The sequence below is a fragment of the Colletotrichum karsti genome (assembly GCF_011947395.1).
Source record: "Colletotrichum karsti strain CkLH20 chromosome Unknown Scaffold2, whole genome shotgun sequence".
NCBI classification, from domain to species: domain Eukaryota; kingdom Fungi; phylum Ascomycota; class Sordariomycetes; order Glomerellales; family Glomerellaceae; genus Colletotrichum; species Colletotrichum karsti.
Window position 1 is genome coordinate 899,528 of NW_024065902.1, and position 13,796 is coordinate 913,323.

At 55.5% G+C, this 13,796-nt stretch overlaps 4 protein-coding genes across 4 annotated transcripts; 2 read left to right on the forward strand and 2 right to left on the reverse strand.

Annotated features, from left to right (window-relative positions):
• Positions 1-825: 825 nt before the first annotated feature.
• On the reverse strand, positions 826-2,207 carry CkaCkLH20_00817 (uncharacterized protein; the record flags this gene model as incomplete). Its single annotated transcript, XM_038883537.1, has 3 exons — positions 826-1,569; positions 1,678-1,924; positions 1,987-2,207. 3 exons carry the CDS (start codon positions 2,205-2,207, stop codon positions 826-828), a joined length of 1,212 nt encoding a protein of 403 aa, XP_038751132.1.
• Positions 2,208-6,077: 3,870 nt separating this feature from the next.
• CkaCkLH20_00818 (major facilitator superfamily transporter) lies at positions 6,078-7,900 on the forward strand (the record flags this gene model as incomplete). Its single annotated transcript, XM_038883538.1, has 3 exons — positions 6,078-6,447; positions 6,505-7,536; positions 7,596-7,900. The coding sequence occupies 3 exons, from the start codon at positions 6,078-6,080 to the stop codon at positions 7,898-7,900; spliced, it is 1,707 nt and encodes a 568-aa protein (XP_038751133.1).
• Positions 7,901-8,706: 806 nt separating this feature from the next.
• CkaCkLH20_00819 (FAD binding domain-containing protein) lies at positions 8,707-10,312 on the forward strand (the record flags this gene model as incomplete). Its single annotated transcript, XM_038883539.1, has 2 exons — positions 8,707-9,770; positions 9,826-10,312. 2 exons carry the CDS (start codon positions 8,707-8,709, stop codon positions 10,310-10,312), a joined length of 1,551 nt encoding a protein of 516 aa, XP_038751134.1.
• Positions 10,313-10,545: 233 nt separating this feature from the next.
• On the reverse strand, positions 10,546-11,445 carry CkaCkLH20_00820 (ribose 5-phosphate isomerase A; the record flags this gene model as incomplete). Its single annotated transcript, XM_038883540.1, has 2 exons — positions 10,546-10,982; positions 11,040-11,445. 2 exons carry the CDS (start codon positions 11,443-11,445, stop codon positions 10,546-10,548), a joined length of 843 nt encoding a protein of 280 aa, XP_038751135.1.
• Between the last annotated feature and the right edge of the window lie 2,351 nt (positions 11,446-13,796).

Sequence of the window (13,796 nt, forward strand, 5' to 3'; positions counted from 1 at the left end):
CGTAGAAGATTTGGGAAGGTGTCTGTAGCTTTGGGTTGAAGAGCAGGAGAGTGAGGAGATGAGTTTTCTTCTGGCAGATAAGCAGCTGGACGATCATGTTTTATATGCTGTTGGCGTCTCGAGTGTCACATTGCATCTGTGGACCTTTCAGGCACCACAAGCGCAACAAACACCGGGGTCGTCTGCACTACCCAGGGTTCCTCCGCAAATAGAGGCGCCGCGGGGTTCGGACGGACGCTTGTGCCGGTCGTCATTGTTCCTCGAAAACGTTTCTGAATGAGGCATAATTCATCGACAACAAGGCCTATGCTGGGAAGGTTGCCAGCGGGTAGGCGATGGATGCAACGACGTAGAGTTCCACCATACTCTCACGTCAGCTATCAAGGGACTTTTCGGGAGCCGCACAAGCTTCAGACCACTTAAAAGAATGATATCCCTGCTTGCTTCCAAAGTCCTTGTCTGTCTTGAGTTAGGAAGACGAAGGGGTACGTAATGTGAGCCAATTGGATACCGTAGGGCTAGACGCTAAAAGGATCATTAGAAAGGCAGCGAGCGATAGGGGGCCATTTCCCGCTGCCCGGGATGAGGTAGCGCGTAAAAGTAATGCATTAAGCTCTCAGTGCTGAGTAGGATAATTGCTTCTTGCTCGAATGCGGGCCGACTTAGGCGGGCGTTCGCGAGACGGTTGCGCGGATATGAGCCGAAAGACCGACGGGAAGTGAAGCCCATGACAGAGGTGTCACCTTTGGGCTATGCGCTAAGCCATAGGTCTTACTATGACCCGACGCTTGATGCCTGGTATGATTCCCTTTGTGGGAAACGGGCTTAAAACATATCCCAGAGGGAAACCTTGCCGTCTTTGCTTCCAGCGGCCAGCCAGTGGGCTGTTTGGGCCTGGAGGATGCGTCTGTCCTTGACGCTCAATTGTCCGGAGCGAGACGCGAGATCGCGGGGTGGTTCTTCGTGGGGATCGCTTGAAGTCCCTCGTTCCCGCGATTTGGCGTCAACGCTGGCCAGAGCAATGGCATAGCATCCCACTGGGTGCCATTTGAGGGTCGCCACCTCCTTCAATGTCTTGGATGAGTAGACGCGCACCGTGGAATCCCAGCCTGCGGTTGCAAATATGCGACCGTCGTCCCGGATGCGTAAACCCTGCTGGCCTGCGTGCTTGGTATTTGCGATCTTCAACGGTTGCTGTACGACCTGCCGGTCGTCGTCAACAGCGGACTTAAGACCCGGGAGAGGATGTTTCGCCACGACCGCGTCGGCGCCGGAGGTAAGAAAAAAACCACGATCCGGGGCGATGTCAAGGGAAAGAATGGGTTGTTGGTGGACCATTGAGATGTAGACGGTTTTCCACGTTCCACCAGCGGCGGTGAGCTGCTGCTGCAAAACCGTTGCCAAGCCATTCTCATAGGCGGCAATGAGGGTCAAGACGCCATTGGCGGACGAGGTTGCAGGTGATGCTCCATCGACGTACAGCAGGGCCAGGGCCATGACCATACCATTCTTATCGCTAGATTTGACTGTGTGAAGTCGTTTGTGCGATGGTAATTCGTAGATGTCGACCTGCGCGGGCGCGCCCGTCGGGTTAGATTCCGGGAGGTTTCATGCAGGGTAACAGCACAAGGCCGGGCTTAGAGACGGAGATAGAAGGCAGCGGGAAGAGAGACTTACCGATTCCGAGGCTAGTGTGTTTGGCACCGCCAGCAACAGGTCGGTGGCTTCGGATCCGTCACGAGGGACTCCTTGAGGCACACAAGACGCGAAGGAGCAGAAGTTCATGGTGTTGACGTCAATCGTGTGAAGAATTCGAGGCTGTGGTCGAGATTCTGTCGTCTCGTCCAAGGGTAGCTTCTTGCTGAGGTCGACCTCGTCTTCGCGGCCCAGCTTCCAGACGACAAGCCGATGATCCCGGCCATGACTGCGGGCGTCAGCACGAAAACAAGCACGAGGTTGGCATGCCAAAGGGACAAGGGAACCAACGTTATGATGCGGTCGCTTCCCCAAGACTCGATTCCCAAGATGGCATTCTCGTGCGGCCTCCAAACTGCCGTCGGGCGCATAATGGTCAGGTCCCAGAGGACGACGAAGCCTTCAGCATCGCCGCTGGCCAGGCGCTCATTGCCGCGCACGAAGTTTAGCGCATGAACCTGGGCCTTGTGTCCTCGAAGGATGGATTTTGGTTGTGGCGCAGCATCTCCCATGGCTGACGCGAAGCGAGCGACCACGTATGTTGAGTTGATTGAGGAGGGAACAAGGCAATTAATGTGGTGTTGTGAGGTCAGCCTAAACCTGACGAACACTAGAGAGTGTGGGAAAACAGTGATGATCGAACACGGTGCGTAGTTAATGAATTTATTTTCACAGGCACTGGATTTAGGCGAAATACACAGTGTATACAGTGCGAGGCTTAAGTTGCTGGGTAAATACAGCCGGGAGGAGACGAAATCCTTCAGTCAGCACCCAACGAAAGAAAGACCTGACAACCTTCCAATTAGGAACCAAACCCGGAGCGGGAAAAATCCTCATTATCCGTCTGATGGATATCGACAGTCTCACGTCAGATGCCAGGACTTGTCTGCCACGTAGGTAGTACACGATTATGAGGTGCTTGCTGATTAGCTATTGAATAGCAGGATGTCCAGTGTCCAACGAGGCCCTCAGCATCAACCGGAATCCGCGGCAGCTGCTGGCGAAGCCATCAATGAAAGTGGTGAGCGTCAGATAAGGGGAGTTCTCTCGAAGTGGAGGATCTGGATGATTTGAAGGGAAGTACGGAAGGGGATTTTCCTGGTTTCTTCCAAGATAACACGTGGATGTAGATGATGAACAAGGTCTGACATGGACCAACGCCAAGGGAGAAGATGAAGTCATTTTAGAGTTGCACGACATCCATCCACCTCCATCTCTGTCTCAATGGTTCAGATGAAGCCGGTGCCTTTCCGACATGGTCGCCCTCCTGAAAGCAGATGGAAGACCACGAGGCGCGAAGCAAGAGGAGCGCATCCGCCGCGCACGGAAAGGAATGGGGGCCGCTGCCTTCTTATGCTATTTTAACGACCAAGAAGGCAGTCGTCCGCAATCCTCATACCACTAACGCGGGTATCTGTGGTGGTTAAGCGTATTTGGTGCCTTCTGCAGTGCGGCCCTGAGTTGCACCGTCCGCTCCTCGAAATGCGGCCGCAGCGGCCGCAGCACCGAAACCGCCGTCCGGGTCGGACGGAGGCGTGCTCGGTACACGTCAGCAATTGGTTGTTACATCTGGAGAATCAGATGAAGTACATTTATCATCCAATCTGGCCAGTGTTCTCTTCTCAACGGGTGGATTCCTTTGGTGAGACACAGCTGTCAGGCAGAGACAGGAATCCCAGGGAGATCTGCTCCGGAACGCGGTATTGGTAATCCGGTAGGACAGTGAAGTAGGTAACTTTTCCAATTCCCATATTCCAAGGAAACACGGAAAGGCATGTGGTAGGGCTGCCGTGATACCTTATTGGGCGGGCCTGGGGTGTAGGTAGGGCAGGCCAGGCAGATTTACGACCCGTGCAACCCGGGACGAGATTTACGGTACCTGCACTTTCCAATTTCTATTCGTGTCTTGTCTGAGGTGCCACGCGTGAGTTTCTCCAGGCAACACCTCACTTGTGGGAGTGCTTCTTGGGGTAAGGAGGCACGGAGGTACAGAGTATCTCAATGTACCTTATTTCCCGCCTTATCTGAATCTCACTTACTATTACACATCTACGGTAAGGTAGGTATGGTACGTATCTCCTTTTCGTCTTACCTTCTCGGTCACTAGCTTGCTTCTTCGATTCTCTAGCGTTCTTTCGAATGCCTCCTCCTTACATAATCCTCTTCTCACCTGCATCTCTCGTAAATCTGAGCCCGGCAATCTCGCTGACACGTGCGATGGCAGCATTGGAACGAAAAGTCGCCGACGACCATCCCTCTCTGCTGGACTGGATCTCACGCGCCCCAAATTCGGCAGACCTCAACATTTAGACTCTGGAGCAAGAAATCACTCGCAACCGATCAGACGGGTCCTCGGGCTGTTCAGATCGACATACCTCCGTCTAGCACCGTCTACCCGGTCCCTCCAACATTGTCTTCTTCTACCTGCCGTGCCTCTGGCCCCGACTATCTCCTATTTCCGGGATCGGGCGGCATTGTGGTGAATCAGTGGCTCGCTCTGACCTTACCCTGGGCTGCAGTTTCAAGCCACTCGTGATGGCCCCCTTGTCCCGTGCCCTGGTGGACGAGTGATTCGTGTTCTTACTCCTCGGCGCTCTCAGCTTACTCGAGCAAGCCCGCATCATTCGCTCGCGGTACGGGATGCTGCATTCTACACGATGTTGTGAAAGGGACGATCCCGCCCGAGCCCTACGCGGCAGCGGTATTACTGTATCGTTCGGCCCATGACTTGCGACGGCGGAAGAGTCAAGTCAACTCAATATGCATGCGGAGACACTACCAAGACGCTTCAATAACAAGCTTACTCGGCGGAGACGCTCATCCATGGTCTTATCAGATTCAGGGTCAACTCCACATCTTGCTGATGGGCACCAAAGTCGCAGGATCGACGCTAAGCTTGAATAGCCTCAGAAACAATGCTCTATTGTCTTGCTTCGTCGTTGCTATCATCTTCCGCTGCTCGTCGGATATTGGGTCGCCTCAATCCGCAAAAGTCCGCAGTCTCGGACGAGCCACCGGCAGGCGAACGAGGGGCACGGCCGCTTTACAAATCAACACAGCAACATGGGAAACATTTGGTCCGAGGTGTGATGGGACGGACGCCCATTTTGCTGATGTGGCGGCGTCAAGTGCACAACAAGCGCAGCCTTATCCGTCTGCAGCTTTGCCAAACATCTGCCGCTGAAACCTCAAGCTATACCCAACATGACAGAATCACCAAGAAGAAAGGCGCCATCCAAGTCGCAAGTGTGCTTTAGGGCCGGATCGACCCCAAAAAGTGCCTCTCCGGTCTGACTCCCTCCGCCCGCTTGACTCCCTTTGAGTGTTGGCTGCTCGCGCAAAGTCCGCAGACTCATGCTTAGAACTGGGATTACGTTATGTTCTTTCTCTTCCACCGTCTCGGCGGAACCGGTACTGCACCCTGCGAGACGGGCAACGCGCAGCCAACATAAGCCTCTCATCATTATCAGACATGGGTACGCGCAAGTACCGTAAGCGACCTGTTCTTGGCCATCCAACTGCATGGAATGCGGCTTAGGAGAGCCTCAGAGTCACAGAGACTTCCTCATCCGCAAGGGATGCGGACTTTTCGGAACATTCTTGATTAACGCCCAGTCAGCAAATGAGATTGAGGTGCGGCGCTTCGCCAAGGTGGGATACTCTCAACTACATGCGGCACGCAGACGGAGATTGGGTCTCCTGGTTACCAACCAGCAACGAACGCCCAACTCGTCCCGACAGACCCTTTGTAGACTTATTCTATCTACTTCGGTCTCGGTGTATACTCTTCGTAGGGCTTACCAATGACGCCGTCCCAACACACAAGATTCACACACACACCATTCGAGACTTGTCGTACCGTCCCGGCCTAACGCATCCTTCGTACATCGGTTCACACCATCATAGCGCTGGGTTGACGACCCCATTTACCGTTATGCTACTGCAACATGGTACACGCCTAGTCTTGCACCATACATGATGAGCCATCGCGTCAAAATGTCTCCGCCGTGTGAGATGCTTCGCGGCGGATGGCCCCCGTCAGCTTGCCCCGGCGTGCTACTGCATCCAGAGTAGGCCCAAACTACCTGTCTTCTATCTTCTCCTTGCCCCGAGCGGCGGGCCGGCGTCAACGTTCCCCCAAAGTCCGACCTTAATAGCTCTCTGCTCATGACCTTTTCCTTTCACATACATAAGAGTCCGGGCTCTCCCCCAAGATTCACATCTCGGTTCACCTTGTGGCACGCCCTCAAAGACAATCAACCTTAACTCCGCCAAGCCTCGAATCGCGGCCGAGTATAACATCCAGGGATTCCCACAACAGCCAACTCTAATTCCAACAACATCAGCCAAGAGGCTCAACACACTTGGTCATCACCACCGCGATGGCATCTACAACAAGCACCCTAGTGACTCCTCGCGATAGAGTCGGCAGCGATAAGGAGCACGAGACCACACCATCGCCGTCCATGCTCGCCGAAGAGGGCGCCGTTGAGAAGAAGGAAAATGGCAACGGCACCGACGAAGAGACCGGCTCGGTGCAGCCCCAAGAAGCAGCCAACGCAGTCTATCCCTCCGGTATGGCCCTCGGGCTCATCGTCTTCGCCCTGGTCCTCAGTATCTTCCTCATCGCCCTCGACATGACCATCGTCGCAACTGCAATTCCCAAAATCACCGACGAGTTCAAGGGTCTCGACCAGGTATCCTGGTACGGAGCTGCCTTCTTCATGTGTGTCGCTGCGTTCCAGTCAACATGTAAGTCTTCCCAACACGATATACGAAAACCATCACGATACTGACAGAATCAAACAGGGGGAAAGGCTTACAAGTACTTTCCGCTCAAGACGTCTTTCTTGCTCTCCATCTTCATCTTCGAGGTCGGCAGCTTGATCTGCGGTGTCGCTCCCAACTCCGTCGCCCTCATCGTCGGTCGTGCCATCGCCGGCGTCGGCGCAGCAGGCATCGGCTCCGGCGCCTACACCATCATCGGCTTCTCCGCCCCGCCTGACAAGAGACCTACCTTCACCGGTATCATCGGAGCATCCTACGGAGTCGCCTCCGTCATCGGTCCTCTCATTGGCGGCGCTTTCACGGATCACGTCTCATGGCGCTGGTGCTTCTACATCAACCTCCCCGTTGGCGGTCTCGGCGCCGCCATCATCCTCTTCTTCTTCCATACCCCGCCCCAGGCCATCCCCGTCAAGGCCAGCATGCGGGAGAAGTTCCTCCAAATGGACCTCATCGGCACCTCTCTCATCATGGGCGCCACCATCGCCTTCCTCCTCGCCCTCCAGTGGGGCGGCAGCACTCACGCCTGGAACTCCTCCACCATCATCGGCCTCTTCGTCGGTTTCGGCCTCATCATCATCGCCTTCATCGCCCTCGAGTGGTACCAGGGCGAGCGCTCCATGATCGCCCCCCGCCTTATCAGCGACCGCACCATCTACATCTCCTCCGCCTACGCCTTCTTCTTCGCCGGCTCCTACTTCGTCCTCGTCTACTACCTCCCCATCTACTTCCAGTCCGTCGACAACGCCTCCCCCACCCAGTCCGGCGTCCGCAACCTCCCCCTCATCATCGCCGTCACCATCGCCACCATCGCCTCCGGCGTCTCCATCTCCGCCACCGGTATCTACACCCCGATCATGGTCGTCGGAGGCGCCGTCGCCACCATCGGCGCCGGTCTCCTCTACACCCTCGACATCGGCACCGGCAGCGACAAGTGGATCGGCTACCAGGTCCTCGCCGGTCTCGCCTGGGGCGCGGCGTTTCAGGTTCCCATCATCGCCGTCCAGGGCACTGTTTCCGAAAACGACCTCGCCTCCTCGACTGCCATTCTGCTCTGTGAGTTCCCCCATACCCCCTTGCATCCACTCAACCACACCTACTAACATCCTTCCCAGTCTTCCAAACCGTCGGTGGAGCCTTCTTCGTCGCCGGCGCGCAGTCCGGCTTCCTCGTCACGATCCTCAAGAAGGTCATGGAGAACGTCCCCAGCGTCGACCCATCCCTCGTCGCCCTGACCGGCGCCACCGAGATCCGCAACGCCTTCCCCGCCGACGCCGTCCCGGGCATCATCCAGGCCTACATGGACGGTCTGAAAGTCGCCTTCGCCATCGCCGTCGCCGGCGCGGGCGTCTCCTTCTTCATCTCCCTCGGCTCGAGGTGGAGCAAGCTGTACACCAGCAACATCGGAGGCGCCGCTTAGACGGTGGCGGCTCGTTCTTGAAGAAAAAGGAAAAGGTGGATTTTCTGTGTTCGATTAGCTTGCCTGCTTTCTTGCTCGATACCTGTGCTGTCCCAGATACCATTTTGTCAGGTTGGACGCGTATTTCCTTTAATTATAGAATTTAATTGGGAGCCTCATTGGAGAGGCTGCGGTGTTACTTGGATGCATGGGGCCTACGAAGACGGTCGCTCGGATGGAACCAGCTCGACTCTTGATGGCTTACGAGGATAATGTCTAGATGTGTAGAGAATACGAAGAGACAGAGCGTAATCAAAAGGCATAAGAAATGTGACGAATGCTTTGCTTGTTCCGTGGCTGTCCTGAGTTGTAACTACCATTGCATTACGACTCTCCTCGCTCAGGCGGTCCACGATCATCTATATACCTTATCGCCTTATCTTGTCGAACGAGGTAATCATTAGAGTTTTCTTTGGGATATTTGTATAGACCATCATAAGTCTCTCGCGTTTTGAAGACGCCAACAGAGCTGAGCATGGGTCCTGCAAGGGTATCGACGGGGGGTTTGCCACCAGCAACCATCGCCTCATCTCGGGTGCACAACACCGCATCCAACCTGCCAATAGGATGAATCGGGAGTAGCCGCTACGGCAGGTCGCAGCCGACTCTGGCATCCATCACTAACGACATTCTGCAGGTCTACGGGACCCTAGGTGCGGTCAACATTTAATGCATATTATCGCCACGGCATGGAGAACGGCAAAAGTTGAAAGCCTCACCCACGATCGTTCTCATTTGATATCGCGCTGCTGAGTTCATCACTCACCATGGTTGGTCTGAAACATCTTGCATCTGCCATTGCAGCCTATCTTTCTCTCCCGGCCGTTGCGGCATCCGATGAAGCAGCTCAAACTACCACGCCTGTCGCCAGTCTACCCGGTTCTGAGAAGATCGCCTGTTCAGTTCTGAGCCAGAAGTATCCGAAACATACCTTCCTCGCCGGCTCCGATGGGTACCTCTACGAGACTCAAACGCAATACTGGTCCGCAACGGCCCACGACAGCCCAGCATGCGTCTTCGTCCCGCAGGACGCCCAACAAGTCTCCTTCGCCGTCACTACCCTCACCCTCAGCTTGACCAAGTTCGCAGTCCGCAGCGGCGGTCACATGCCCGTGGTAGGCTCCAACAGCATCGGGTCCACGGGCGTGCTGCTGTCGACATCCAACCTGACATCATTGGCCATCTCCGAAGACAGGGCAACCGTATCAGTCGGCGCGGGCAACAGATGGAGAGACGTCTACTCTTACCTCCAACCCTATGGCCTCGCGGCGGTCGGCGGTCGAGTCGGCGGCGTCGGGGTCTCTGGCTTGTTGCTCGGGGGCGGCATCTCATTCTACTCGAACCAGTACGGCTTCGCCGCCGACAACGTCGTGCGCTACGAGGCCGTCCTGGCCAGCGGTCTCGTGGTCGAGGCCACCGCCGCGAACGCCTACTCGGACCTGTTCTGGGCCCTGAAGGGCGGCGGCAACTCCTTCGCCATCGTCACCCGGTTTGATCTGAAGACGGTCGAGTCGCCCAAGGTCTGGGTTGGTATCTCTCAGTATGCGCAGAACGAGAGCGATAAGTACCTCGACGCCGTGTACAACTTTGGGAAGTACGGTTCTGCCGATGGCAAGGCGGCTATCATTCCGACTATCCTCACCTACCCATCGTACAACATCACGGCGTATGCGGCGGCGAGATTCTACGACTCCGAGACCGCCCCCGGGACGGCTTTTGAGAACTTCACGTCCCCGGTGCTTGTGCCTGTGGATGATTCGTATGCGTTGCAGCCTCTTGCCGAGTATGTCAGCGCTGTCGATGCTTTGCAGCCCACGGGTCTCCGTCAAGAGTGAGCTAGATCTAGTAGATTAGACTTCTGAGATGAAAACTGACCCAAGCCTCAGATTTCGTGTCCTGTCATTGGTCGTTGACCGCGAAGCCGTCGCCCTCGTCCACGACTCCTTCATCGAAGCCGCGAACTCCAGGCTATCCTCCATTGTTGGACTTTCGGCCTCCATCTCATTCCAGCCCATCACCAAGGAGTTCATCGAGCAAGGCATCAGCCGAGGCGGGCCTGATCCGCAGGGTGTCGACCCGGCCAAGGCGCCGTATTTCTGGGTTGTGGAGAACTTGTCGTGGCAGAACGCCAAGGACGACGTGACGGCGCGCGAGTTCGCCGAGACTGTCACAGTTGACATTGAGACGGCTCTTGAGGCCAAGGGCGTTGCTGGTGGGTATCTGTACTTGAACGATGCCGGAAAGGGTCAGCGCATCTTTCAGAGTTATCCGTCTGCGAACGTGGCCAAGCTCAAGGCCATCCGGACGAAGTATGATCCTCTGAGGATCTACACTAACCTGTTAACTGGTGGTTGGAAGGTGTTGGATGCTTGAGAGCGCAGTAAATGCGGAGTCGGACTTACCTCGATGCCAATTCGGGCCTCTCGTAGAAGTTCCCGAAGTGCGACATCTGGGGGAGAAGGTTAGTCGACTTGACAGTTGGAATCACAGTGTCGGTCACCGCTATCTTCATGCCTCTGTAAATAATCCTATTCAAGTAAATGTCACCTGGTTTGACCTTTTGAACTCCGTTCTACTCAAATCGCTCTAAATCATGGATATCCCTCTTATGCGCCAGTCATCTTCACACTACCGTCCTCCATACCAAAGTAGGCCGCAACCGGCTTCTGCGCAAGACCAAACTTGCCGGCCTGGGCCGCCTGCAGCCCGTTGAGGCCGTGGAAGATACCGATCTCCACAATACCGGGGATCAGCAACAGCTCCTTGGCCAACGCCGAGACCTCCCACGCGCCAGCGGCGTTGCGGGCGGCGCCATCCGTGACATCCGAGGACAGGAGCAGCTGGGGGAACGGCGCGTCGATGATCCACATGCCGTTGTCGGTGACGGCCTCGCCGGCCTTGGCGGGGGCTCCGGGACGGACCAGGGGCTTGACGGAGCCGAGGTCCGTCAGACGGTCCAGGACATCCGGGGCGGACATGGGGAGGACCTCGATGGGGATGGCCTTCCAGTTGGTGAGTAGCCTTTGAGAGAGCTTGCGGTAGTCTGTCATTTCGGTCAGAATTCTCGCTCGTCACAGGTCCAGGAGGTGTCACGACTCACCAGCGACAACGACGAACTTCTTAGCGGCGATAGCGACGAGCTTCTCCTGGAGCAGGCAGGCACCGCCGCCCTTGATGCAGTTGAGGTCAGCGTCAACCTCGTCCGCGCCGTCAAAGGCGACGTCAAGCGCGACGAGCTTGCCGTCGGGGCCGAGCGGCCTCTCGTCGAGGTTGCACAGGCGGAGGCCGGCGGCGCGGATGAGGCCCTTGGACTGGCTTCCCGTGGGGAAGAAGGTCATGTTGGACCAGAAGGAGGGGCCCTTGGCGGCGATGGCGTCGACGACGTAGACGACGGTGCTGCCGGAGCCGATTCCGACGAAGCGCGCGGAGGCGTCGAGGTGCTCGTCGACGGCGCGGTAGGCGGCGGCCTTCTTGGCCGACTCGACGAGGGAGACTGCGGAGGACATGATGGCGCGGCGGTAGAGTTTTGTGGTGGAGGGGCGGGGTGAGGCGAAGGTTTGTGAAAGGAGCGAAGGTAGTGTAGTACAGGAAGAGGATGAGCGGAGGGACGAGATTGTTGATCTTATTAATAAAGATGCTCTGCTGCGGCTCTGGAACATGGGGGCGGCGGGAGAAGAGCGGCGAGACGGACGGGATGGGGTGGTGGTGTTAGAGTGGGATGAGCCATAAAGCTTTCGCCGGTTGCCGGGCTTACTCATGAATCGTAACGGGCTGTGGATTCCGATTGGGACGTTGACGGCTGGCTGCAGATGGCACAACGTTCTGCTTCCGGCACCTCGAGACGAGGACGGTAATCTTTTGCGCCACGGCTGGATTCATTTCTTTGAGAGGCCTCGACGATATTGTAGCTGAGGCTTAGAACTGGTATGTCGTTTTTGTTTGGAGTTTTCTAGGTAACGAAGCTCAAGTCGTGAAGGACCGTTTTCTCGGTGAGTGTCGGTGAGAGCACAACTTCACCGAGTGCCCCTCCTTGACCGACGCGGGGCATCTTCTTCAGATGCCAGGACCACTTCTTCATCTCCACACATGACGTATTTTCCGTGTTTTTCAGGGACGTGAACTCCACTGACTCAATGCCCTTCATCTTCTCAGATGTCGTCTCAGGACGGAAGCGCCGAATCAGACCGAGACTTCGGGCCAGTGAGCGCTCCGGGAGCCACCGGCGTGCTTCCGGTGGACCTCCGGTGGATCACGGAAAAGTTTCTGGTGAGAACCGCCAGGGAAATCCCTCGCGGCCGTCGCGGTAAGTAAGAAACTTGGATAACTAACGACGTCATCAACCGCAGCTCAGTTTGTGCAGTTATCTGAGTTCCTCGCTTCATTCGTTATTTGCAGGATATTGCGGCTAAACTCGTATTATTCCTCATATTGTGAGATACGGATTGTGCCGACCTAGTTCATCCGACAACACCCTGGCCTTCACTTCCTTCAGACGCGCTGCAACGACTGCATGATCTGAGGGCGTCATCTGATTTGAAGCTTTGGCTCTCACCCGACAAACCTTCCCAATGTGAACCAAGATTTTGGTCACAACCTACTAGACTTAAGGCTGGGACACATCCAATCTGAGTTGACGTGGATGGTCACTGAAGAAGTTAAGTAGGCGACTGGGTCAGTGACGAGAGAATGTGAATCGAACACTGCGAGCGGATGCGGCAACGGAGGTTGTGATACCTGGCATCCTCTCGGCTCATGACAGCACCCGCGGGTTTGATGAGCAGCTGATTGTAGACTAGTCTGGGGCCGTCAGTGGCAAAGGCTTGCATGGGTTTTGCGTGGCTCCGTGATAGCTGATGTTGACATTGGCAAAAGTCGACAGCTCGCCTGACTGTTCATTTTAATTCTTGAAGATGAGATTGAGACCAACTCATTGGTAACTATCTGAGACCGATGTTGCAAGCATGACTTAGGAAGAAAACCTTTGCTTCAGATGAACCAACTGAAGTAGAATTGGTGAGTCACTCGGTGCACGCCTTTGACTCGGTCTTCAACCATACGCGGACACCCATCGCAAAGCTCTCACCATGAAGATAGCGTTTCCTTTTCCATAGCTAAGCAGCAAAGCTTGCCCACTTCCCCTGTACCCGAATTCTAATCAGACTAGCTGAGACACCATCACTGGTTGGTACACCACCGAGCTACTCATGACGATCCGGTGGTTCATCTACCTGATAGGATAATCGTGGGCGGAACACGGCAACATCCAATGTTACACCAGCCCTACGGTTCTTGAACCCGATGTGTGAACTTTATGTCACGAACACCCCCTCACAAACGCAGTATCACGAATCTTATCTGAATTTCGGCAGCCACGGCGGGTACAACGTTACCACAATCGGGTCCACGGATCTGGACCGTGTGAAAGCCTCAAAGTTTGCCATCCGTATTTAGTTTTGATACTAGTACTTCACCCTCCGTTTGGACTTTCCAGAACGCCCTGTATGCAATCTCATGATTTGTTCGTTTACGTATTTGGGGTTCTCTGGAAGGGCAGCTGGAGCTATTACGACCCACCAATAAGCCACCACCGAGATGTGTGTATCTCTCAATCAAACCAAACAAAGACTCACCTTTCACGCCCACAACAGCGATGACAGGAGAACAAAATCCGTTATTACCTTCTAATGCTCGTCACTCTGATGCCATCTTTCGATGCTGGTGGCTGTTTCTGCGGCCTCCCGCCGCCATCGGGGCGGTATTGCAACATGCCGACTCGGCGTCGTTCAGGTTTGACGAGCAAGACGGGGTAAATCAACGGGTAGCATCAAGCCGAGCTGGGATTAATGTTTCGCTAGTA